The 26,768-nt window shown below is 42.8% G+C and overlaps 1 protein-coding gene across 5 annotated transcripts in view; it reads left to right on the plus strand.

Moving 5' to 3' along the window:
• Window positions 1-17,708: 17,708 nt before the first annotated feature.
• LOC110487124 (syntaxin-binding protein 4) overlaps window positions 17,709-26,768 on the plus strand; it is a 138,480-nt gene continuing 129,420 nt past the window's right edge. For 2 of the 5 annotated variants that reach the window (XM_036939457.1, XM_036939461.1), the window contains exon 1: window positions 19,863-20,038. In XM_036939457.1, the coding sequence (XP_036795352.1) occupies window positions 19,896-20,038 (143 nt within the window). In that variant the 5' untranslated portion in view covers window positions 19,863-19,895. Of the gene's footprint in view, window positions 18,111-19,859; window positions 20,039-26,768 lie in introns of those variants that run through there. The other 3 variants (XM_036939460.1, XM_036939458.1, XM_036939459.1) reach the window with 3 other exon arrangements.

Raw genomic sequence — 26,768 nt, forward strand, 5'->3', positions numbered from 1 at the left:
AGTGATGGTTATATGGTGTCTGTCAGGTTATAGTGATGGTTATATGGTGTCAGGTTGTAGTGATGGTTATATGGTGTCAGGTTGTAGTGATGATTATATGGTGTCAGGTTGTAGTGATGGTTATATGGTGTCAGGTTGTAGTGATGGTTATATGGTGTCTGTCAGGTTGTAGTGATGGTTATATGGTGTCTGTCAGGTTATAGTGATGGTTATATGGTGTCAGGTTGTAGTGATGGTTATATGGTGTCTGTCAGGTTGTAGTGATGGTTATATGGTGTCTGTCAGGTTATAGTGATGGTTATATGGTGTCTGTCAGGTTGTAGTGATGGTTATGTGCTGTCTGTCAGGTTGTAGTGATGGTTATGTGGTGTCTGTCAGGTTGTAGTGATGGTTATGTGGTGTCTGTCAGGTTGTAGTGATGGTTATGTGGTGTCTGTCAGGTTGTAGTGATGGTTATATGGTGTCAGGTTGTAGTGATGGTTATATGGTGTCTGTCAGGTTATAGTGATGGTTATATGGTGTCAGGTTGTAGTGATGGTTATATGGTGTCAGGTTGTAGTTATGGTTATATGGTGTCAGGTTGTAGTGATGGTTATATGGTGTCTGTCAGGTTGTAGTGATGGTTATATGGTGTCTGTCAGGTTATAGTGATGGTTATATGGTGTCAGGTTGTAGTGATGGTTATATGGTGTCTGTCAGGTTGTAGTGATGGTTATATGGTGTCTGTCAGGTTATAGTGATGGTTATATGGTGTCTGTCAGGTTGTAGTGATGGTTATGTGGTGTCTGTCAGGTTGTAGTGATGGTTATGTGGTGTCTGTCAGGTTGTAGTGATGGTGATGTGGTGTCTGTCAGGTTGTAGTGATGGTTATATGGTGTCAGGTTGTAGTGATGGTTATATGGTGTCTGTCAGGTTATAGTGATGGTTATATGGTGTCAGGTTGTAGTGATGGTTATATGGTGTCAGGTTATAGTGATGGTTATATGGTGTCAGGTTGTAGTGATGGTTATATGGTGTCTGTCAGGTTGTAGTGATGGTTATATGGTGTCTGTCAGGTTATAGTGATGGTTATATGGTGTCTGTCAGGTTATAGTGATGGTTATATGGTGTCTGTCAGGTTGTAGTGATGGTTATATGGTGTCTGTCAGGTTGTAGTGATGGTTAAATGGTGTCAGGTTATAGTGATGGTTATATGGTGTCTGTCAGGGTGTAGTGATGGTTATATGGTGTCTGTCATGTTGTAGTGATGGTTATATGGTGTCAGGTTATAGTGATGGTTATATGGTGTCTGTCAGGTTGTAGTGATGGTTATATGGTGTCTGTCAGGTTGTAGTGATGGTTATATGGTGTCTGTCAGGTTGTAGTGATGGTTATATGGTGTCAGGTTGTAGTGATGGTTATATGGTGTCAGGTTGTAGTGATGATTATATGGTGTCAGGTTGTAGTGATGGTTATATGGTGTCAGGTTGTAGTGATGGTTATATGGTGTCTGTCAGGTTGTAGTGATGGTTATATGGTGTCTGTCTGGTTATAGTGATGGTTATATGGTGTCTGTCAGGTTGTAGTGATGGTTATATGGACACTGTAGCCTTGGAGACATTGTGACACCTGTAGCCTTGGAGACATTCTGACACCTGTAGCCTTGGAGACATTGTGACACTTGTAGCCTTGGAGACATTGTGACACCTGAAGCCTTGGAGACATTGTGACACTGTAGCCTTGGAGACATTGTGACACCTGTAGCCTTGGAGACATTGTGACACCTGTAGCCTTGGAGACATTGTGACACCTGTAGCCTTGGAGACATTGTGACACTTGTAGCCTTGGAGACATTGTGACACCTGAAGCCTTGGAGACATTGTGACACCTGTAGCCTTGAAAACATTGTGACACTGTAGCCTTGGAGACATTGTGACACCTGTAGCCTTGGATACATTGTGACACCTGAAGCCTTGGAGACATTGTGACACCTGTAGCCTTGGAGATATTGTGACACCAGTGGCATTGGAGACATTGTGACACTGTAGCCTTGGATACATTGTGACACTGTAGCCTTGGAGACATTGTGACACCTGTAGCCTTGGAGACATTGTGACACCAGTGGCATTGGAGACATTGTGACACCAGTGGCATTGGAGACATTGTGACAGCTGCAGGTGTACCTGTCACAGCCACGCCTTGCACAGGTATGAGAGGGGAGGGTGTGTTTGTGTGTGTGTGTGTGTGTATATACCTGTAAACCTGCTTGACTGGATTTGCGCCCTGGCATATGCCGACCTACTCCCTCCTTCCCCTCCCTCCTCCCTCCTCCCCCTCCTCCCTCCTCCTTCCATTTTTGCATTCTGATACAGGGCAGGGCAGGTGTACTCTGCTCTCTCTCTCTGCCACCACACCCCTATACACCCCTATACACCTTACTCCACTACACTACAAAGCAGAGAGAAGAGCAAGGTCCCCTTGAATCCTGTGAGTCAACACACACACACACACACACACACACACACACACACACACACACACACACACACACACACACACACACACACACACACACACACACACACACACACACACACACACACACACACTCAGCTCTGAGTCAACAAATAACTGTCTTTAATTCACTGACCGTCATCTGATTCACAATGACTGCCATTGTCAAGAGGGTGTTGGCTAAAGACAGAGAGAACCCTGGTTGAATGGTTTTAACAAGACCAGAGCCCTGGTTGAATGGTCTGAACAACAAGACCAGAGCCCTGGTTGAATGGTTTTAACAAGACCAGAACCCTGGTTGAATGGTTTTAACAACAAGACCAGAGCCCTGGTTGAATGGTCTTAACAACAAGACCAGAGCCCTGGTTGAATGGTTTTAACAAGACCAGAGCCCTGGTTGAATGTTCTTAACAACAAGACCAGAGCCCTGGTTGAATGGTTTTAACAAGACCAGAGCCCTGGTTGATTGGTCTGAACAACAAGACCAGAGCCCTGGTTGAATGGTCTGAACAACAAGACCAGAGCCCTGGTTGAATGGTCTGAACAACAAGACCAGAGCCCTGGTTGAATGGTTTTAACAAGACCAGAGCCCCTACAGATAAGACAGACAGACAGACCAGTGATCTGCCCCTACAGATAAGACAGACGGACAGACCAGTGATCTGCCCCTACAGATAAGACAGATGGACAGACTAGTGATCTGCCCCTACAGATAAGACAGATGGACATGCTTCCCAAACAGAAGCATGAGCCCCCCCCTCTCTTTCCTTTTCTCTCTACCTATATTCAAATGCCTCTCTCTCTCTTTCTCTCTCTCTCCACCTCTCTTGCTCTCTTAGAATTAGGCTGCTTTCCCAAACAGATACATGCACATCCCTCCCTCCCTCCCTCTTTCTCTCTCTCCTTCATTCTCTGTCTCTCTCTCTCTCTCTCTCCCTCTCTGTCTCTCTCTCTCTCTCCCTCTCTGTCTCTCTCTCTCTCCCTCTCTCTTTCTCTTTCATTCTCTGTCTCTCTCTCTCTCCCTCTCTGTCTCTCTCTCTTTCATTCTCTCTCCCCTACTAATCACTGTCTAATCTACCTACTAATCATGAGCCCTTTCTGCTTCCTGTGTCCCTGTGTGTGTGTCATCATGTTTATCAGTCTGCTTGTGAATGTGAAAGGCGATCAGCAGTGATAGAGGTGGATAGGACCTCCTGCCTTTGAAACCTTGGTGTGTGGGTGTGCCCCCCTACAGGACGAGTCCACCGCTTAACGAGGTGTGTTCACCTGTCCCTGTAGGAGTGCCAGGTAGGTGAGAGACGAGATGGGGGTGAGTCCCAAATGGCACCCTATTCAAGTGCACTATTTTTGACCAGGGCCCATAGAGCTTTGGTCAGAAGTAGTGCACTATATAGGAAATAGGGTGACATTTGGGAAGCAGATATTTAAATGGAATGGATAAAATGTATGTATACAATTACTGACAGCTGATTGACAGTCCGTTGGTTATAGGATACAAGATCTGCGTCTGACTGGAATGTCAAGTGATTGGGTAACAGTGTAGGAAATAAATATGAATGTTTTCTGTTTCTATATATTCTATGTTTTCTGTTTCTATATATTCTATGTTTTCTGTTTCTATGTGCTGATTATCTGCTATTTCCTCCACATTGGGGGTTCTACAGTAAGTGATGACTCAGCAGAGGTGATAGTGGGGTTCAAAGGTTGTCTGTTGTCAGCTGCTGTCAGCCTCCTATGGTTGATCTATTGTAGTGGAAGGTATTCTAAGAGGCGTGTGTGTGTGTGTGTGTGTGTGTGTGAGTGTGTTCAATTGACTGACAAGTGGGTGTCAGTGACTGACAGTGAAACACTATTCACCACAAGGGGGGCGTGTGACCTGAACAGACACACTGTAGCGTGCAAAGGATATTCCTCCTTGAGTACAGTGGTCTGGCCTCACAATTCCATTTCTACACCCAAGATCAACTAATCATCGGTAAAAATCAATCGTGTCTTTCTTCTACATCAAACTCAGCGTTCAGACATCCCTCCATTTGCATTACACTTTCTATTCATTTTGCTGCACACTAAATGCATTCATACCTGGATCTAACGGCTACAGGCATATGGTAGAGTATGTATGTTTGACCTCAACGGTGTAACATTCCCCTACTGCAGTGTAAACCCTCTGTATAGGAGACAGTATCCGTGTTGACCACTAGAGAGCACAACATACTGGACAGAACCATGTCTACGTTAGACTCCATCCTATTGGCTGATGGGGCTACTCCTGTCAGTCTGGGAGGCTAGGGCTGTGTCCCAATAACCTTCCTCCCCGAAGTAGCCTGTTCCTCTTTCCTTCATGGATTTGAAAGGAAATGACCGGAACATTTGTAAGTAGTGAACAGGAGGAGGACACAATGGTTGAATAAACGTTGTTTCTACGTCAGTTCAATGAAATGACGTTTGAATCAATGTGGAATAGATGTCTGTGCTCAGTAGGAAGAGAGATAATTGGGTCACAACAGATGAGGTAACCTCACAGTGGTTTACATCATAGTAAAACTCTCTCATCAATTCACAGAAAATGTTGACTGCTTTGATAGTTTTCAATTCAAAGATTGGGTTTCCCAAACTTGGGGCTGGGGCCCATAAGGGGTACAGATTTTTTTATTTTTTTGCCCTACCACTACACAGCGGATTCAAATAACCAACTCATCATCAATCTTTGAATATTTGAATCAGCTGTGTAGTGCTTAGGGCAAAACACCAAAACGGAAACGGAACGAGTTTGGAAACAGTTGGTTCTATTTCACCCACCAGGTGCTTCCAAGGCAGAGAAAGACCAAGGATGGTGTCTACAGGAGAACAGGAGATCAACAGTGTATGGTACGATGACTGAAAACAACGCTCTGTGCCTCATAGGGTTGCAAAGGGTCTGAAACTTTTCGGGTAAATTTCTGGAAAAATTCCAGAAATTTTACATGGGAAGTTAAGCCCAGGAATATTGGGAATTTTGCTTAAATTCATCCAAAAATGTTTTGTTTATAACCGTGAACCTTTTTTTTGTGGGATACACATAAGGCAATAAGGCAATTGTAGGTTTTGTGGCATATTTTGGTTAAACTATCCCCAATTCAATGGATGTTCAATCCTCTGCATGCACAGTGCATTCTTCCATCACATGTACAGCTGATTCTCAAGATCTTGTACACTAATGAGATGCTATTGAGCCCACACTACTACACTGTCTGAGCCACGGACGACATGCTTTCTGGTAAGTTTTGATTACAATACTGGGCGGGGTGAATATATTTTATAAGACATACATGATTTTTTGTTAACTAGTAAATAGTAGCTTACAGCAAAGTCTGTTTAAATAATTTCTAACTTGTTAAACATTTCTGCTAGTTAGTTTTTGCTACCATGTGGGTCTTAGCTTGCTTGAGCCTGCTAACTGAGGAGTGTCAATTCACCTGTTTCCATACATGTTTCATTTTAAAACATTTATCTTACAAAGGAGTTGTTTAATCTAACTGCTCAACTATTTATCTGTACATGGAATTGTATTTTTTTTTTTTTACATTTATTTTTCTAATCTTTACAGGAAAATGCCACGGGCACTATCTGATGTGTGGAGACATTTCACTGCAGCTAATGTGGAAGGAAAAGCTGTGTACATTTGCAAATACTGTGCCAAATCATATGTGAAGAATGCAACAAAGATGCAGAATCATCTGGCCAAGTGCATAAAGTTCCCTCAGTGCTCACAACAAGCAACCTCTGACAAAAGTCCCTCTACTTCTATTCGAGGTGAAAATTATGAATCAGACACCTTATCGATAGCAACAGAACATGGTCTTCCTGGAATGACTACTTTTTTTTCTCAATGGAGGGTGTAGTCAGAGAAATGCTGATGAATGTCTTGCTTGAGCTGTGTATGCAACTGGTTCACCTCTGATGCTCACAGGCAATGTGTGTTGGAAGAGATTTCTGAATGTTCTTCGCCCAGCATACACCCCTCCAACCAGAAATGCTTTATCTACTCATTTGCTGAATTCAGAGTTCAACAGAGTTCAAGTGAAGGTCAAGAAAATCATAGAGAAAGCAGACTGTATTGCAATCATCGCTGATGGGTGGTCGAATGTTTGTGGGCAAGGAATAATTAACTACATAATCTCCACCCCTCAACCAGCATTCTACAAGAGCACAGACCCAAGGGACAACATACGCACCGGTCTCTACATTGCAGATGAGCTGAAGGCAGTCATCAATGACCTTGGACCACAGAAGGTATTTGCACTGGTGACAGACAATACTGCCAACATGAAGGCTGCTTGGTCTAAAGTGGAGGAGTCCTACCCTCATATCACACCCATTGGATGTGCTGCTCATGCATTGAATCTGCTCCTCAAGGACATCATGGCACCGAAAACAATGGATACACTACAAGAGAGCCAAGGAAATGATTTGGTATGTGAAGGGTCATCAAGTTATAGCAGCAATCTACCTCACCAAGCAACGTGAGAAGAATAAGAGCACCACATTGAAGCTGCCCAGCAACACCTGTTGGGGTGGTTTTGTCATCATGTTTGACGGTCTCCTGGAGGGGAAGTAGTCTCTCCCACCAACATCAGCGGCAACTGGTCCTTGTTTGGGAACACACACCAAAGCACGCAACAGGTTGACCAATACAAGGGTTGAAAAGTTGGTGGCCATCCGGGCAAATTGGAGACTTTTTGAGCCTGACAACGAGCCATCCTCAACAAGGTTGGAAAGTGACAATGAAGATGAGGCCTCCGAGTCTGATGGTCAAGAGGTGGACATTGAGGAGGTCCAGGGAGAAGACATGGAAGCCTGAGAGGAAGACAACCAAAGCTTTAGTTTCTAGAATATATTTTTACAGATGTATGTTGAAAACGTTTTTGGGAGATGCGGTGAATCATTGTGGATCATTCAATATTCCCTTTCTATTGTTGTTCAGTGAAATCATCCCATGTGAAGAGTAAACTCATTTAATTAAAGTTCAATTTGTAACTAAATTGTTTTAAAATTTCTATTGGAAGGATTTAATCATTTGCAATTATATCTATTTATGATAAGGTACAAGGTTTATGTGTCTGTCTCCATATGATATGGTAAAGATATCTAATGCAAAAAACATCTACATTTAAATGGTATTAATATGAATTTGCATATATTTCCGTTAATTCCCATATATTCCCGTTAATTTCCACAGAAAGTTTCCACTTCTGAATATTCCCCAAAATGTGCAACCCTAATGCCACCCAGCATTTCCTTTTCCCTCCAGGAAGGGGTAAATTCCTAGAACATGATTCTAGAACATTATTCTCAGTGTTCTGTTCCCAGTAGAATCAGTTAGAATGTTTAACATAGAATGTCTGGAATTCCTCAAACGGGAATTTGAGGACAAACCCCCACCTCCACAGAAATAGAATGAGAAAGTCATGCAAACATTTAAAAACAATGTGCTATTTATTTTTTCTGTCTATAAAATGTATTGGATAATCAACTAAATTTGTTTTTATGACTTTATACATTTATTTGGTTGATTCCACCCTGTAAACGTAATTTGCTTGCTGACGGTCGAGTGGAGAAGGAGAGTTTAATTTGATACATTTAATTTGATACATTGATGCATTTTTGTTCACATTCCCTCTCGTCGTCACCTCTCGTCATTTTCCTTTGACCCTTTTCAAAAGGAGTTGAGAGAGGATGGGTGAGAGAGGACACAGGAGGTGAGCAAATCTAATTGAGAAAAGGCCCTCGATGAAAGGTGGTTATCGAGGAGAGGAGGACACTCTTTAGAAGACGGCCGACTAACAAATTGACACTTGACCACTTGACCACTTATCGGTTTCCGGATCACGGGGGAGTGAGGACAGAGGACGGTCTTTTGACCAAACGAGAATCTCCCAATATCCTCCGTGTTCCTAGACCCCCGAATAGCAACATACACAAGGAGGCGATAGCAGAGATTTACTTGTTGTTGTCTTCCCATTGTGGAATGATACGGCACATTACAATTTACATGTGGTCTTCTCACTGTGGAATGATACGGGCACGTTACAATTTACATGTGGTCTTCCCATTGTGGAATGATACGGCACGTTACAATTTACATGTGGTCTTCTCATTGTGGAATGATACGGCACGTTACAATTTACATGTGGTCTTCTCACTGTGGAATGATACGGCACGTTACAATTTACATGTGGTCTTCTCATTGTGGAATGATACGGCACGTTACAATTTACATGTGGTCTTCTCATTGTGGAATGATACGGCACGTTACAATTTACATGTGGTCTTCTCATTGTGGAATGATACGGCACGTTACAATTTACATGTGGTCTTCTCATTGTGGAATGATACGGCACGTTACAATTTACATGTGGTCTTCTCATTGTGGAATGATACGGCACGTTACAATTTACATGTGGTCTTCTCATTGTGGAATGATACGGCACGTTACAATTTACATGTGGTCTTCTCATTGTGGAATGATACGGCACGCTACAATTTACATGTGGTCTTCTCATTGTGGAATGATACGGCACGTTACAATTTACATGTGGTCTTCTCATTGTGGAATGATACGGCACATTACAATTTACATGTGGTCTTCTCATTGTGGAATGATACGGCACGTTACAATTTACATGTGGTCTTCTCATTGTGGAATGATACGGGCACGTTACAATTTACATGTGGTCTTCTCATTGTGGAATGATACGGCACGCTACAATTTACATGTGGTCTTCTCATTGTGGAATGATACGGCACGTTACAATTTACATGTGGTCTTCTCATTGTGGAATGATACGGCACGTTACAATTTACATGTGGTCTTCTCATTGTGGAATGATACGGCACGCTACAATTTACATGTGGTCTTCTCATTGTGGAATGATACGGCACATTACAATTTACATGTGGTCTTCTCATTGTGGAATGATACGGCACATTACAATTTACATGTGGTCTTCTCATTGTGGAATGATACGGCACGTTACAATTTACATGTGGTCTTCTCATTGTGGAATGATACGGCACGCTACAATTTACATGTGGTCTTCTCATTGTGGAATGATACGGCACGTTACAATTTACATGTGGTCTTCTCATTGTGGAATGATACGGCACGCTACAATTTACATGTGGTCTTCTCATTGTGGAATGATACGGCACGTTACAATTTACATGTGGTCTTCTCATTGTGGAATGATACGGCACGTTACAATTTACATGTGGTCTTCTCATTGTGGAATGATACGGCACGCTACAATTTACATGTGGTCTTCTCATTGTGGAATGATACGGCACGTTACAATTTACATGTGGTCTTCTCATTGTGGAATGATACGGCACGTTACAATTTACATGTGGTCTTCTCATTGTGGAATGATACGGCACGCTACAATTTACATGTGGTCTTCTCATTGTGGAATGATACGGCACGTTACAATTTACATGTGGTCTTCTCATTGTGGAATGATACGGCACGTTACAATTTACATGTGGTCTTCTCATTGTGGAATGATACGGCACGTTACAATTTACATGTGGTCTTCTCATTGTGGAATGATACGGCACGTTACAATTTACATGTGGTCTTCTCATTGTGGAATGATACGGCACGTTACAATTTACATGTGGTCTTCTCATTGTGGAATGATACGGCACGTTACAATTTACATGTGGTCTTCTCATTGTGGAATGATACGGCACGTTACAATTTACATGTGGTCTTCTCATTGTGGAATGATACGGCACGTTACAATTTACATGTGGTCTTCTCATTGTGGAATGATACGGCACGTTACAATTTACATGTGGTCTTTTCACTGTGGAATGATACGGCACGTTACAATTTACATGTGGTCTTCTCATTGTGGAATGATACGGCACGTTACAATTTACATGTGGTCTTCTCATTGTGGAATGATACGGCACGTTACAATTTACATGTGGTCTTCTCATTGTGGAATGATACGGCACGTTACAATTTACATGTGGTCTTCTCATTGTGGAATGATACGGCACGCTACAATTTACATGTGGTCTTCTCACTGTGGAATGATACGGCACGCTACAATTTACATGTGGTCTTCTCATTGTGGAATGATACGGCACGCTACAATTTACATGTGGTCTTCTCATTGTGGAATGATACGGCACGTTACAATTTACATGTGGTCTTCTCATTGTGGAATGATACGGCACGTTACAATTTACATGTGGTCTTCTCATTGTGGAATGATACGGCACGTTACAATTTACATGTGGTCTTCTCATTGTGGAATGATACGGCACGCTACAATTTACATGTGGTCTTCTCATTGTGGAATGATACGGCACGTTACAATTTACATGTGGTCTTCTCATTGTGGAATGATACGGCACGTTACAATTTACATGTGGTCTTCTCATTGTGGAATGACACGGCACGTTACAATTTACATGTGGTCTTCTCATTGTGGAATGATACGGCACGTTACAATTTACATGTGGTCTTCTCATTGTGGAATGATACGGCACGTTACAATTTACATGTGGTCTTCTCATTGTGGAATGATACGGCACGTTACAATTTACATGTGGTCTTCTCATTGTGGAATGATACGGCACGTTACAATTTACATGTGGTCTTCTCATTGTGGAATGATACGGCACGTTACAATTTACATGTGGTCTTCTCATTGTGGAATGATACGGCACGTTACAATTTACATGTGGTCTTCTCATTGTGGAATGATACGGCACGTTACAATTTACATGTGGTCTTCTCATTGTGGAATGATACGGCACGTTACAATTTACATGTGGTCTTCTCATTGTGGAATGATACGGCACGTTACAATTTACATGTGGTCTTCTCATTGTGGAATGATACGGCACGTTACAATTTACATGTGGTCTTCTCATTGTGGAATGATACGGCACGTTACAATTTACATGTGGTCTTCTCATTGTGGAATGATACGGCACGTTACAATTTACATGTGGTCTTCTCATTGTGGAATGATACGGCACGTTACAATTTACATGTGGTCTTCTCATTGTGGAATGATACGGCACGTTACAATTTACATGTGGTCTTCTCATTGTGGAATGATACGGCACGTTACAATTTACATGTGGTCTTCTCATTGTGGAATGATACGGCACGTTACAATTTACATGTGGTCTTCTCATTGTGGAATGATACGGCACGTTACAATTTACATGTGGTCTTCTCATTGTGGAATGATACGGCACGTTACAATTTACATGTGGTCTTCTCATTGTGGAATGATACGGCACGTTACAATTTACATGTGGTCTTCTCATTGTGGAATGATACGGCACGTTACAATTTACATGTGGTCTTCTCATTGTGGAATGATACGGCACGTTACAATTTACATGTGGTCTTCTCATTGTGGAATGATACGGCACGTTACAATTTACATGTGGTCTTTTCACTGTGGAATGATACGGCACGTTACAATTTACATGTGGTCTTCTCATTGTGGAATGATACGGCACGTTACAATTTACATGTGGTCTTCTCATTGTGGAATGATACGGCACGTTACAATTTACATGTGGTCTTCTCATTGTGGAATGATACGGCACGTTACAATTTACATGTGGTCTTCTCATTGTGGAATGATACGGCACGCTACAATTTACATGTGGTCTTCTCACTGTGGAATGATACGGCACGCTACAATTTACATGTGGTCTTCTCATTGTGGAATGATACGGCACGCTACAATTTACATGTGGTCTTCTCATTGTGGAATGATACGGCACGTTACAATTTACATGTGGTCTTCTCATTGTGGAATGATACGGCACGTTACAATTTACATGTGGTCTTCTCATTGTGGAATGATACGGCACGTTACAATTTACATGTGGTCTTCTCATTGTGGAATGATACGGCACGCTACAATTTACATGTGGTCTTCTCATTGTGGAATGATACGGCACGTTACAATTTACATGTGGTCTTCTCATTGTGGAATGATATGGCACGTTACAATTTACATGTGGTCTTCTCATTGTGGAATGACACGGCACGTTACAATTTACATGTGGTCTTCTCATTGTGGAATGATACGGCACGTTACAATTTACATGTGGTCTTCTCATTGTGGAATGATACGGCACGTTACAATTTACATGTGGTCTTCTCATTGTGGAATGATACGGCACGTTACAATTTACATGTGGTCTTCTCATTGTGGAATGATACGGCACGTTACAATTTACATGTGGTCTTCTCATTGTGGAATGATACGGCACGCTACAATTTACATGTGGTCTTCTCATTGTGGAATGATACGGCACGTTACAATTTACATGTGGTCTTCTCATTGTGGAATGATACGGCACGTTACAATTTACATGTGGTCTTCTCATTGTGGAATGATACGGCACGCTACAATTTACATGTGGTCTTCTCATTGTGGAATGATACGGCACGTTACAATTTACATGTGGTCTTCTCATTGTGGAATGATACGGCACGTTACAATTTACATGTGGTCTTCTCATTGTGGAATGATACGGCACGCTACAATTTACATGTGGTCTTCTCATTGTGGAATGATACGGCACGTTACAATTTACATGTGGTCTTCTCATTGTGGAATGATACGGCACGTTACAATTTACATGTGGTCTTCTCATTGTGGAATGATACGGCACGTTACAATTTACATGTGGTCTTCTCATTGTGGAATGATACGGCACGTTACAATTTACATGTGGTCTTCTCATTGTGGAATGATACGGCACGTTACAATTTACATGTGGTCTTCTCATTGTGGAATGATACGGCACGTTACAATTTACATGTGGTCTTCTCATTGTGGAATGATACGGCACGTTACAATTTACATGTGGTCTTCTCATTGTGGAATGATACGGCACGTTACAATTTACATGTGGTCTTCTCATTGTGGAATGATACGGCACGTTACAATTTACATGTGGTCTTCTCACTGTGGAATGATACGGCACGTTACAATTTACATGTGGTCTTCTCATTGTGGAATGATACGGCACGTTACAATTTACATGTGGTCTTCTCATTGTGGAATGATACGGCACGTTACAATTTACATGTGGTCTTCTCATTGTGGAATGATACGGCACGTTACAATTTACATGTGGTCTTCTCATTGTGGAATGATACGGCACGCTACAATTTACATGTGGTCTTCTCACTGTGGAATGATACGGCACGCTACAATTTACATGTGGTCTTCTCATTGTGGAATGATACGGCACGCTACAATTTACATGTGGTCTTCTCATTGTGGAATGATACGGCACGTTACAATTTACATGTGGTCTTCTCATTGTGGAATGATACGGCACGTTACAATTTACATGTGGTCTTCTCATTGTGGAATGATACGGCACGTTACAATTTACATGTGGTCTTCTCACTGTGGAATGATACGGCACGCTACAATTTACATGTGGTCTTCTCATTGTGGAATGATACGGCACGCTACAATTTACATGTGGTCTTCTCATTGTGGAATGATACGGCACGTTACAATTTACATGTGGTCTTCTCATTGTGGAATGATACGGCTAAGCTCTGAAGACCTGAGATGAGAACTAGGCCTGCGTGGGTACATTTTCTTTCACTGGGTTTTATAGTAAAAACATGTTGAAAAATACTAAGGGCTGATCCTTGTGGACCATGGATAACGGGGCCCTAGTGGAGAGCTATAGTAGCCTGTGGATAAGGTTCAGCCACCACAGGTCTGTCCAGCAACAACAAGTCCAAGTGTCTTCAGAAGAGGTTTATACAGATAACGGGTTCACAACACCCAACTCTGAGAGTACTGACTAACTAACGGGTTCACAACACCCAACTCTGAGAGTACTGACTAACGGGTTCACAACACCCAACTCTGAGAGTACTGACTAACGGGTTCACAACACCCAACTCTGAGAGTACTGACTAACGGGTTCACAACAACCAACTCTGAGAGTACTGACTAACTAACGGGTTCACAACACCCAACTCTGAGAGTACTGACTAACGGGTTCACAACACCCAACTCTGAGAGTACTGACTAACGGGTTCACAGCAACCAACTCTGAGAGTACTGACTAATGGGTTCACAACACCCAACTCTGAGAGTACTGACTAACTAACGGGTTCACAACACTCAACTCTGAGAGTACTAACTAACGGGTTCACAACACCCAACTCTGAGAGTACTGACTAACTAACGGGTTCACAACACCCAACTCTGAGAGTACTGACTACCTAACGGGTTCACAAAACCCAACTCTGAGAGTACTGACTAACGGGTTCACAACACTCAACTCTGAGAGTACTGACTAATGGGTTCACAACAACCAACTCTGAGAGTACTGACTAACGGGTTCACAACACCCAACTCTGAGAGTACTGACTAACGGGTTCACAACACCCAACTCTGAGAGTACTGACTTGCTGACAGTGAAGATTACTGGCATTTACTGATATGACATGATATAACTCTACACTGCTATGACATGATATAACTCTATACTGCTATGACATGATATAACTCTATACTGCTATGTCATGATATAACTCTATACTGCTATGTCATGATATAACTCTATACTGCTATGATATGATATAACTCTATACTGCTATGTCATGATATAACTCTATACTGCTATGTCATGATATAACTCTATACTGCTATGACATGATATATCGCTATACTGCTATGACATGATATAACTCTATACTGCTATGACATAACTCTATACTGCTATGACATGATATAACTCTATACTGCTGTGACATGACATAACTCTATACTTCTATGACATAACTCTATACTGCTATGACATGATATAACTCTATACTGCTATAACCCTATACTGCTATGACATGATATAACTCTATACTGCTATGACATGATATATCGCAATACTGCTATGACATGATATAACTCTATACTGCTATGACATAACTCTATACTGCTATGAAATGATATATCGCTATACTGCTATGACATGATATAACTCTATACTGACATGATATAACTCTACTCTGAATACAGTGCACGGTAGCATGAGGCTACATAACAGTTGTAAATGTCCATAAACACAGCTATTAAAGGTACTATGAACAGTATCTAACCAAACAATATTAACACTATTAACAGAATAATATAGAGGATAAATATATATTTAATAAAATAAATATGACTAGTATTTTTTGTTGGTATTATGCCCAGCTCACCAGTCCTCTTGATGATGCGAGGACTGAGGCAATTGCCTCTTCTATCGGTGAGTCAGCCACTGCGCTTGTCTCTCAAATTAGGTGGTTGAGTGCAGGCAGAATTGTCATGCTTTTCTGACACAAGACCAAAGCCCAGCGGTAGCCAGAGCAGTATACCAGACCAAACCAGACCAGTCCAAGTAGGCCAGACCTTGACCTGGCACGAGGTCAAAACTAACAGACTACAGGCCACCAGCTGAGCTGGATGCTTTTTATACCTCACAAACCTTCTGTTACCTCTTTTCTCAACCTTTATCCCCAGGGGCGGCTTGGGACCGAAAATCGGCCCTGGCTTTTCTAACACACCGGCCCATTTTTGTTCCTTAAGACTCCATTATCAGCCAGATAATTATAATTTTACACAAAAAAAAAACAACAACAAACAAGTTAGGCAGGCTCAGTGGCCCAAAAAACGGACCAGGCAGGCCAGTCCACCTAGGGTGACCACATGTCTCGGATTGTGTGGGGACCGACCTGCATTTTGGCCCTTGGTTCGCAACCAAAAAAATCATGTTCACACATTTGATTTTATCAAAGTATTCTAACGCCACTAATTTACAAAAAAAGGTGGATTTGATCTATATTTTAGTCAGGCATTCCAACCTGTCTCTTCTGCAGCGGAGAAAGAGGTGAAGCGAGAGCTTTTTCACTTGCCAACATCTGTCCAAAATAAGCCCCCCCCCCCCCGTTGTTAGGGCGGAGACATGAGATTATCATCATTATATACGGATCTCAGTTTGCAGTAACGTTTCTCTTTTGACAAGATATATATATCATAAGGATGTGGTACTGGCGATGTTAAACACTTCTCCAATCGTTGAGATCTGATATTCTGCGCAGAGTCAAGGCGATACTTAGGCCAATGTCATATCGTCAACAAATAACGTTGTATAATGATTAGTTGCAGTGAATAAATCATGTAGGCTACATGGTCCCGCGAAATCATACATTTGTCCCGCGAAATCATACATCTGTCCCGCATTTGGGTGCGGTCACCCTAATAAGTCCAACCCTACCTCGCCCATCCATTCGCTCCTCTTTTCTCTCACTACTATGCTTTGTTAAATAGCAAGAGTCAGACATCTCACAGCTCCTTCCCTCTCAATGGCAAATGAATTAGGATTTGCGTCCCAGATGGCGCCCTACTCCCCATGATCAAGGCCCATAGGCTGCCTATCAAAACACCCTGCCCTCCTTAATTGCCAATTAACGACTAGCTCATGAGAGGGGATTCAAACTCTGTTCTAATCGTCTCATAGTCCAACAATATAATTACAATGACGTTTGTTTTTGAGTAGAATGGGGCCTCTTATTACGCACGGGGCTGCCACGGCCCGCTGGCTATTCTTGAGCTTCACCTTACCAGGCAGGTTGACTGCTCTGCTGGCGAGTGGATAGTTACAGCAACATGGGAGAGACGTGGCCAGCGCGCATTGCACCCGGGGCGGTTGAGACCTCTCACGAGCTTCACCTGCCTTGACTTGCTTTGGTCCACAAACTCCCTGTGTCTCTCTCTCTCTGTGTCTCTCTCTCTCTCTCTGTCTCTCTCTCTCTGTCTCTGTCTCTGTCTCTCTCTGTCTCTCTCTCTCTCTGTGTCTCTCTCTCTGTCTCTGTCTCTGTCTCTCTTTCTCTCTCTCGCTGTGTCTCTCTCTCTCTGTCTCTGTCTCTCTTTCTCTCTCTCGCTGTGTCTCTCTCTCTCTGTCTCTCTCTCTTTCTCTCGCTCGCTCTCTTTCTCTCTCTCTCTCTTTCTCTCTCTCTCTCTCTCTCTTTCTCTCTCTCTTTCTCTCTCTCTCTGTCCGTCCACTAGCATCTGTTGTATGAGACTGAAAACACGCTCTCCCATGAGAAGGAACAGACGCGGCAGTTATTATAAGAAAGAGAACAATAAAAGTAATAACGATTGTGTGCGGGGCCGAGGAAAATATCCTGATATGGTTGAACAGAAGGGTTCGCTCAACATAAAACCTCCACGTGTCCCCCAGATTAGAAAATGCGCTAGTTGAGCTGAGTTTCCCGCCCTCAGCTAGCTACTGTTGCAGCCAGGCAGCAATCTCGTTATCATTGATTTGATGCGGAATGAATCAGCGCTGACACATCTCCACACTCAGCGAAGGAACAGCGCAGCACGTCGACGCGTCAACTGATGGACGGAGTGAAGCGTTAAAGTTATCCCGCGGGGCCCGGGGATCGTTGTTGTGGTGGGGAAAAAAACAACTGAGCCAGCAGTCACGGGAGCTAAATATTTGGATGCTATGCCCTTTTCGAAAGGAGGAGGACGAGAACTCGAGCGTTTTGATGGACTCTCGCTAATTTACTGGTAAGGGAGAACTCGAGAGAGAGATGACAACTCCAGAGTTTGTGTTGTGACACCATCATGTGTCACGTTTGGGTTGAGGTAGCTCTATTGGACGCCGCGCCCTATATATGGCTACTATGGTTGATGAAGTTAAAAACATTAGCTTGTCTGACACTTAGGCTACTAGTCTACTGTTGTTATGCCGAAAGGAGGACGAGGACGAGAGTTTGAGCGTTTTGATGGACTCTCGCTTATCTATTGGTAAGAGAGGACTGGAGAGAGATGACCGCAGAGTTTGTGTTCATCATGTGTCACTTTGTGAAGAAGTTCAAAAACATAAACTTGTCTGTCACCTACTAGGCTCCTTACTTTTGCTATGTCATCATGCGCTTTGGGCATGGTCTGGCTCTAGCCTTGTTCTCTGGCTGATTTGGAATGGGACTATTCTGTGACCGATATCACGCATGTGTTGATACTTTGAGAAACTGCTATGGGATTATTAAACCAGTTTCAATGTTTTCACGGGAGGTGTTGTTGCTCAGTGTGCTCCCCACTCTTGTTTTGAGCCACAGACATTTGGAGAGTTGCGTGCGTCAGCGGGTTTGTATGTCCGGCACTGATTTATAACGGTGCAGACATCAAGTGCTACACATGAAAGATATACATTATACAAAGTTGTTACAGTTTGCTTAATATAGAGTTTAATTGTTTATTATGAATGCCGCTTCTATTTATTTCCTATTTAATTTTCGAGGACTCAGTAAACCTAATCTCCTATATCCAGATTTATCAACGGAAGCCCATGAGGATACTAACCATTGGGATGAGAGTCACACTATTGCTGAACAAATCCGACCCATATTCAGGCTACAATAGATAGTTATATAACGTGTCTCTGGCACTGCTGTGTGAACCACTGCTACCCATCACGCATCTCCATGGCGCAGCGCGGGTAAGGCTTTCTCTTGGTATACATACGTGTCTTGGCAATGTAGCCTATACTGTGACTCCAGATCAACTAGATTACATGTTTTTGTATTTGTGCAACATGTGATCTTTAGAGCAGCCTTTCCAATGTACAGTTAGTAACCTCGAGGCGGACGTGATGGCGCGTGGATGTGTTTGTGCACCGTGTGTGTTTGGAGAGATGGTGAGAGAGAGGGATGGAGAGAGAGAAATAGAGGTAGAGTAGAAAGAGAGATAGGGAATGGGAGATAATGGAAGAGTTGTAGAGAGAGAGGGGGGGGGGTGTAGAGGTAGAGAGCAGGGTGCGGTGTGTTGCCTGCCCTGCCAGGGGAGGAGTCACTCTCTCTGCCTGGTGACTTGCAGCTAAATTTAGGAGCTGACAGGACAGGACAGGGTTGACAGTAGGACAGGGTTGACAGTAGGACAGGGTTGACAGTAGGACAGGGTAAGCAAGGACCACTTAATAAGCACAGGACCAGCCGTGGGAGGTACTATAGCAGCGTAACACACACACACACACACACACACACACACACACACACACACACACACACACACACACACACACACACACACACACACACGCTGCTGTCCCCTGAATGACTCTGTCTGTTCTATCTGTCTCTCTCTCTCTCTCTCTCTGTCTGTCTATATGTCTGCCTCTCAATCTCTCTTTGTTGACTGTTCTCTCCCTCCCTCCCTCCCTCTCTCTAACTCTGTTTCGCTATTTCTCTCTTTCAATCCCTCCCTCCCTCTCACACACACAAACACACCCTCCCTCAGGAGCGTTCACTCACTCCCTCCCTGTGCGGCCACAGCACCACTCGTACTCCATCAGCCATGTCCTCCGTCACCTTACCTGAACTCTGGGATTACTTTATAATGTACATGACCGGAGTGAAAGAGTTTAATCCACATACCCGGGAACTTGACCTGAGAATGTTCCCCGTGAGGATGACCAGTACCTGTCAGAACAGTAGAAGGTAGGTGTTATGTTGTAATGACCAGTACCTGTCAGAACAGAACCAGGTAGGTGTTATGTTGTAATGACCAGTACCTGTCAGAACAGTAGAAGGTAGGTGTTATGTTGTAATGACCAGTACCTGTCAGAACAGAACCAGGTAGGTGTTATGTTGTAATGACCAGTACCTGTCAGAACAGTAGAAGGTAGGTGTTATGTTGTAATGACCAGTACCTGTCAGAACAGAACCAGGTAGGTGTTGTGTTGTAATGACCAGTACCTGTCAGAACAGTAGAAGGTAGGTGTTATGTTGTAATGACCAGTACCTGTCAGAACAGAACCAGGTAGGTGTTATGTTGTAATGACCAGTACCTGTCAGAACAAAACCAGGTAGGTGTTATGTTGTAATGACCAGTACCTGTCAGAACAGAACCAGGTAGGTGTTATGTTGTAATGACCAGTACCTGTCAGAACAGTAGAAGGTAGGTGTTATGTTGTAATGACCGGTACCTGTCAGAACAGAACCAGGTAGGTGTTATGTTGTAATGACCAGGACCTGTCAGAACAGAACCAGGTAGGTGTTGTGTTGTAGCAGGATATAACAGGTAGGTAGGGAGGAAGTGACACAGTTAGACTGACTGAGAACGTTCAGGTGTGTATTTTTTTAAATGTTTCCTTTATTTAACCAGGCAAGTCAGTTAAAAACAAATTCTTGTTTTCAATGACGGCCTAGGGGGTTAACTGCCTGTTCAGGGGCAGAACGACAGATTTGTGCCTTGCAACCTTCCGGTTACTAGTCCAACGCTCTAACCACTAGGCTACCCTGCCGCCCCAGGGAAAGACAGGTGCATGATAGGAGTGTGTGTGTGTGTGCGTGTGTGTGTGTCTGTGTGTGTGTGCGTGTCTCTGTGTGTGTCTGTGTGTGTGTGTGTGTGTGTGTGTGTCTGTCTGTGTGTGTGTGCGTGTGTGTGTGTGTGTCTGTCTGTCTGTCTGTCTGTCTGTGTGTGTGTGTCTGTGTGTCTGTCTGTCTGTCTGTCTGTGTGTGTGTGTGTGTGTGTGTGTCTGTGTGTGTGTGTCGAGTCGATGTTTGTCTTGACTGCTTTATAAAACCTTCCACACTGCTGTTACCAAGGTGACGATGCATGGTAACTCTAAACCGGCGGTTCTCAATCAGTGGGTCTGGGCCCGCGGTCGGGACACACACAGCCCGTTCCTACCAGGTCACAGCATAGGACTGGACTGTGTAGAGGTCAGACGTACTGTTTTGTGGACCTCGACTGGAGGGTCACAGGAAAATAGGGAACATATGAAAGGTTGGCCTTGGCTCAAAAACGTGTGGCAGTCATTGTTCTTTAATGTGAGGGAGTCATTGTTCTTTAATGTGAGGGAGTCATTGTTCTTTAATGTGAGGGAGTCATTGTTCTTTAATGTGAGGGAGTCATTGTTCTTTAATGTGAGGGAGTCATTGTTCTTTAATGTGAGGGAGTCATTGTTCTGTAATGTGTGGGAGTCATTGTTCTTTAATGTGTGGGAGTCATTGTTCTTTAATGTGTGGGAGTCATTGTTCTTTAATGTGTGGGAGTCATTGTTCTTTAATGTGTGGGAGTCATTGTTCTTTAATGTGAGGGAGTCATTGTTCTTTAATGTGTGGGAGTCATTGTTCTTTAATGTGAGGGAGTCATTGTTCTTTAATGTGTGGGAGTCATTGTTCTTTAATGTGTGGGAGTCATTGTTCTTTAATGTGAGGGAGTCATTGCTCTTTAATGTGTGGGAGTCATTGCTCTTTAATGTGTGGGAGTCATTGCTCTTTAATGTGAGGGAGTCATTGTTCTTTAATGTGAGGGATCAGTGTTATTTAATGTGAGGGAGTCATTGTTCTGTAATGTGTGGGAGTCATTGTTCTTTAATGTGAGGGAGTCATTGTTCTTTAATGTGAGGGAGTCATTGTTCTTTAATGTGAGGGAGTCATTGTTCTTTAATGTGTGGGAGTCATTGTTCTTTAATGTGTGGGAGTCATTGTTCTTTAATGTGAGGGAGTCATTGCTCTTTAATGTGTGGGAGTCATTGCTCTTTAATGTGTGGGAGTCATTGCTCTTTAATGTGAGGGAGTCATTGTTCTTTAATGTGAGGGATCAGTGTTATTTAATGTGAGGGAGTCATTGTTCTGTAATGTGTGGGAGTCATTGTTCTTTAATGTGAGGGAGTCATTGTTCTTTAATGTGAGGGAGTCATTGTTCTTTAATGTGTGGGAGTCATTGTTCTGTAATGTGTGGGAGTCATTGTTCTTTAATGTGAGGGAGTCATTGTTCTTTAATGTGAGGGATCAGTGTTATTTAATGTGAGGGAGTCAATGTTCTTTAATGTGAGGGATCAGTGTTATTTAATGTGAGGGAGTCATTGTTCTTTAATGTGTGGGAGTCATTGCTCTTTAATGTGTGGGAGTCATTGTTCTTTAATGTGTGGGAGTCATTGTTCTTTAATGTGAGGGAGTCATTGTTCTGTAATGTGTGGGAGTCATTGTTCTTTAATGTGTGGGAGTCATTGTTCTTTAATGTGAGGGAGTCATTGTTATTTAATGTGAGGCAATGTTCTTTAATGTGAGGGAGTCATTGCTCTTTAATGTGAGGGAGTCATTGCTCTTTAATGTGAGGGAGTCAATGTTCTTTAATGTGAGGGAGTCATTGTTATTTAATGTGAGGCAATGCTCTTTAATGTGAGGGAGTCATTGCTCTTTAATGTGAGGGAGTCATTGCTCTTTAATGTGAGGGAGTCAATGTTCTTTAATGTGAGGGAGTCATTGTTATTTAATGTGAGGCAATGCTCTTTAATGTGAGGGAGTCATTGCTCTTTAATGTGAGGGAGTCATTGTTCTTTAATGTGAGGGAGTCATTGTTCTTTAATGTGAGGGAGTCATTGTTCTTTAATGTGAGGGAGTCATTGCTCTTTAATGTGAGGGAGTCATTGTTCTTTAATGTGAGGGAGTCATTGTTCTTTAATGTGAGGGAGTCATTGTTCTTTAATGTGAGGGAGTCATTGTTCTTTAATGTGAGGGAGTCATTGTTCTGTAATGTGAGGGAGTCATTGTTCTGTAATGTGAGGGAGTCATTGTTCTTTAATGTGAGGCAATGTTCTTTAATGTGAGGCAATGTTCTTTAATGTGAGGCAATGTTTTTTAAGGTGTGGTATGTAATTGCTGCCATGTGCTGCCTGTCTGGCTGATAATGTACCGTTGGTGCATGATACCCAGAGTCATGATAACGATAATCGGCCCTGTAGAAGTCCAATCCACATACAGCAAGCAGAAACCCAATGCTTCCGTGCTGTGCTGCCTGCTTGCCCTTGTGTGTTGTGAGATAGCAGTTGTGATGACTTGGTTACTCAGGTAAGAGTGAAAAGCCTCTCTGTCTTGTCTTATAGTTGTGCTCTTTTGTTGTGTTTCTTAGTTGGCAGATAGTTGGTTGTGTATCTTTTTTTTTTTGTGTTTTTTGTTGTTGAATTTTACCCCTTTTGTCTCCCCAATTTCGTGGTATCCAATTGTTAGTGGCTACTATCTTGTCTCATCGCTACAACTCCCGTACGGGCTCGGGAGAGACGAAGGTCGAAAGTCATGCGTCCTCCAATACACAACCCAACCAAGCTGCACTGCTTCTTAACACAGCGCGCATCCAACCCGGAAGCCAGCCGCACCAATGTGTCGGATGAAAACACCGTGCACCTGGCAACCTTGGTTAGCGCGCACTGCGCCCGGCCCGCCACAGGAGTCGCTGGTGAAACATCAGTGAAACATGTCTGACAGCTTCCAGACATTTCATTGCGGTGTTCTTGTCTTGGAAATGTTGTTTTAAGTTTTTCATCAATATGTATATATTTGAGGAGATGGAGATAGCATAAAGCCTGTATATAGACTGTTATACACAGGCTATATGCTGTCTGTTACGTTCGTTTAAAGATGGATTAGACCAAGGTGCATCGTGGTACATTTTCCTTTTGTTAAATGACACAGAAACCCCCCCCCCCCCAACAAAATACAAAACCGAACGTAAAGTTCTGCAGGGCTGAACAGCAACTACGCAAAAAAACAAGATCCCACAAACTAAGGTGGGAAAAAGGGCTGCCTAAGTATGATCCCCAATCAGAGACAACGATAGACAGCTGCCTCTGATTGGGCACCATACCCGGCCAATGAAGAAATAGAAAAACTAGAATGCCCACCCAAATCACACCCCGACCCAACCAAATAGAGAAATAAAAAAAGTATCTCTAAGGTCAGGGCGTGACACTGTCATGTATACTCATTCTGTTCTGGTTGGATGCTGTCATGTATACTCAGATAGTCTGTTCTGATTGGATACTGTCATGCACGCTCAGGTAGTGTGTTCTGACTGGAGACAACACAGATCCTGACTGACTTGGTGTGTGTGTGTTTCTTTAGTCTGCATAGATAACTGACTGACTCATGACCTCATGCACCCAACACCGCCTCAGAAGAATCAATACATTCTGGTTATGTCACATTGTTTTACTGTGGGCTACTTGACCTGTTGGTTACATTGTTTTACTGTGGACTACTTGACCTGTTGGTTACATTGTTTTACTGTGGACTACTTGTCCTGTGGGTTACATTGTTTTACTGTGGGCTACTTGACCTGTTGGTCAAACTATTTTTACTGTGGGCTACTTGACCTGTTGGTTACATTGTTTTACTGTGGACTACTTGTCCTGTTGGTCAAACTATTTTTACTGTGGGCTACTTGTCCTGTTGGTTACATTGTTTTACTGTGGACTACTTGTCCTGTTGGTCAAACTATTTTTACTGTGGGCTACTTGTCCTGTTGGTTACATTGTTTTACTGTGGGCTACTTGTCCTGTTGGTCAAACTATTTTTACTGTGGGCTACTTGTCCTGTTGGTTAAACCATTGTTACTGTGGACAACTTGTCCTTTTGGTTACATTGTTTTACTGTGGGCTACTTGTCTTGTTGGTTACTGTTGGTGTTACTGGGAGATGATGCACTATAATTTGTCCTAGCCATGTAGTAGATCTAGGTTTGTGCTGTCTAACCAACTCCTATGCTCATTGTCAGATCTGAAACCAGGCTATATTGATTCTATTTGTCCTGTGAGTATTGTCAGACCTGGAACCAGGCTATGTTGATTCTATTTGTCCTGTGTGTATTGTCAGATCTGGGAACCAAGCTATATTGATTCTATTTGTTGTGTGAGAGTGATGTCACTGTGAGAGGTTGGTCTGGTGGAATATCTATTTGTGCTGTCTAACCAACTCCCAGTGTATGGTCATTGTCACAAGACAGTACAAACACATCTGGAACCTGGGGTGCAGCCTATTCATTCAGACCAACACTGTAGCACACAGTTGCAAAACGTTTTGCAACGGAAACAAGAGTTTCTATTGGACCGATTTAGGTTCTTCCTAGGTTCTGGCCTTGCTAGGGAGTTTTTCCTAGCCACCGTGCTTCTACACCTGCATTGCTTGCTGTTTGGGGTTTTAGGCTGGGTTTCTGTACAGCACTTTGAGATATCAGCTGATGTGAGAAGGGCTATATAAATACATTTGATTTGATTTTGATTTGATTTGAGGTAGGGCCCTCCCTGTTTCGTTCTGTTGTCTAGTCTTCTGTTGGCTTCCGTTTGGTTGGTTTGGTTCCTAGTGAATACACCCCAGGGCTATGTTTCGGGGTTGGTTTGGTTCCTAGTGAATACACACACCCCAGCACTATGTTTCAAGGTTGGTTTGGTTCCTAGTGAATACACACACCCCAGGGCTATGTTTCATGGTTGGTTTGGTTCCTAGTGAATACACACACCCCAGGGCTATGTTTCATGGTTGGTTTGGTTCCTTGTGAATACACCCCAGGGCTATGTTTCATGGTTGGTTTGGTTCCTAGTGAATATACACCAGGGCTATGTTTCATGGTTGGTTTGGTTCCTAGTGAATACACACACCCCAGGGCTATGTTTCATGATGGTTTGGTTCCTAGTGAATACACACACCCCAGGGCTATGTTTCATGGTTGGTTTGGTTCCTAGTGAATACACCCCAGGGCTATGTTTCATGGTTGGTTTGGTTCCTAGTGAATACACACACCCCAAGGCTATGTTTCGTGTTTGCCCTATTTGTCCTGTTGGTATACTGTTGTTACTGTGAGATGATGAATTGTAATTAATGTTCTGTTCATATTCGGCCTATCCTGGTCCCAGATCTGTTCTTACTGTTTGATGCATTGGGCCTGTAATGAGAATGTCCTGTGGTTCTAATCCTCAGACAGACTCTATTGTCATAGGGCAGAACTGTATGAGTTTACCCTTGAAGTTAATTCATTATCATCCCATTCATACTGTAATAAGTCAAGTTATTAATGGGGTCTATCAAGCTTAGTTTGTTTACAGAAATGCAGATTCACCCTGGCTGGGTTCTGTGTGAGTGGTATCCCCTGGTTCCTCTACTGTGACCTTGCTTGAAGAACTGGCCAGGTCGCAATTGTAAATGAGAACTTGTTCTCAACTTGCCTACCTGGTTAAATAAAGGTGAAATAAAAAATAAATAATAATAATCAGCATTTTCTAGAGACATTTAATGAGAACTTAATGTGAATTTACATGTAAACGTTTGTGATGCTTGTTGTCATATAGGAGTGGGGTCAGTCTGCATAAAATCTACACATTCACTTTCTGAAACACCGTAAACACCTTACTGTAGGACTAGCTAGGGCCACACTATAAACACCTTACTGT

The sequence above is a fragment of the Oncorhynchus mykiss genome, chromosome 12 (genome assembly GCF_013265735.2).
Source record: "Oncorhynchus mykiss isolate Arlee chromosome 12, USDA_OmykA_1.1, whole genome shotgun sequence".
Lineage (NCBI taxonomy): Eukaryota > Metazoa > Chordata > Actinopteri > Salmoniformes > Salmonidae > Oncorhynchus > Oncorhynchus mykiss.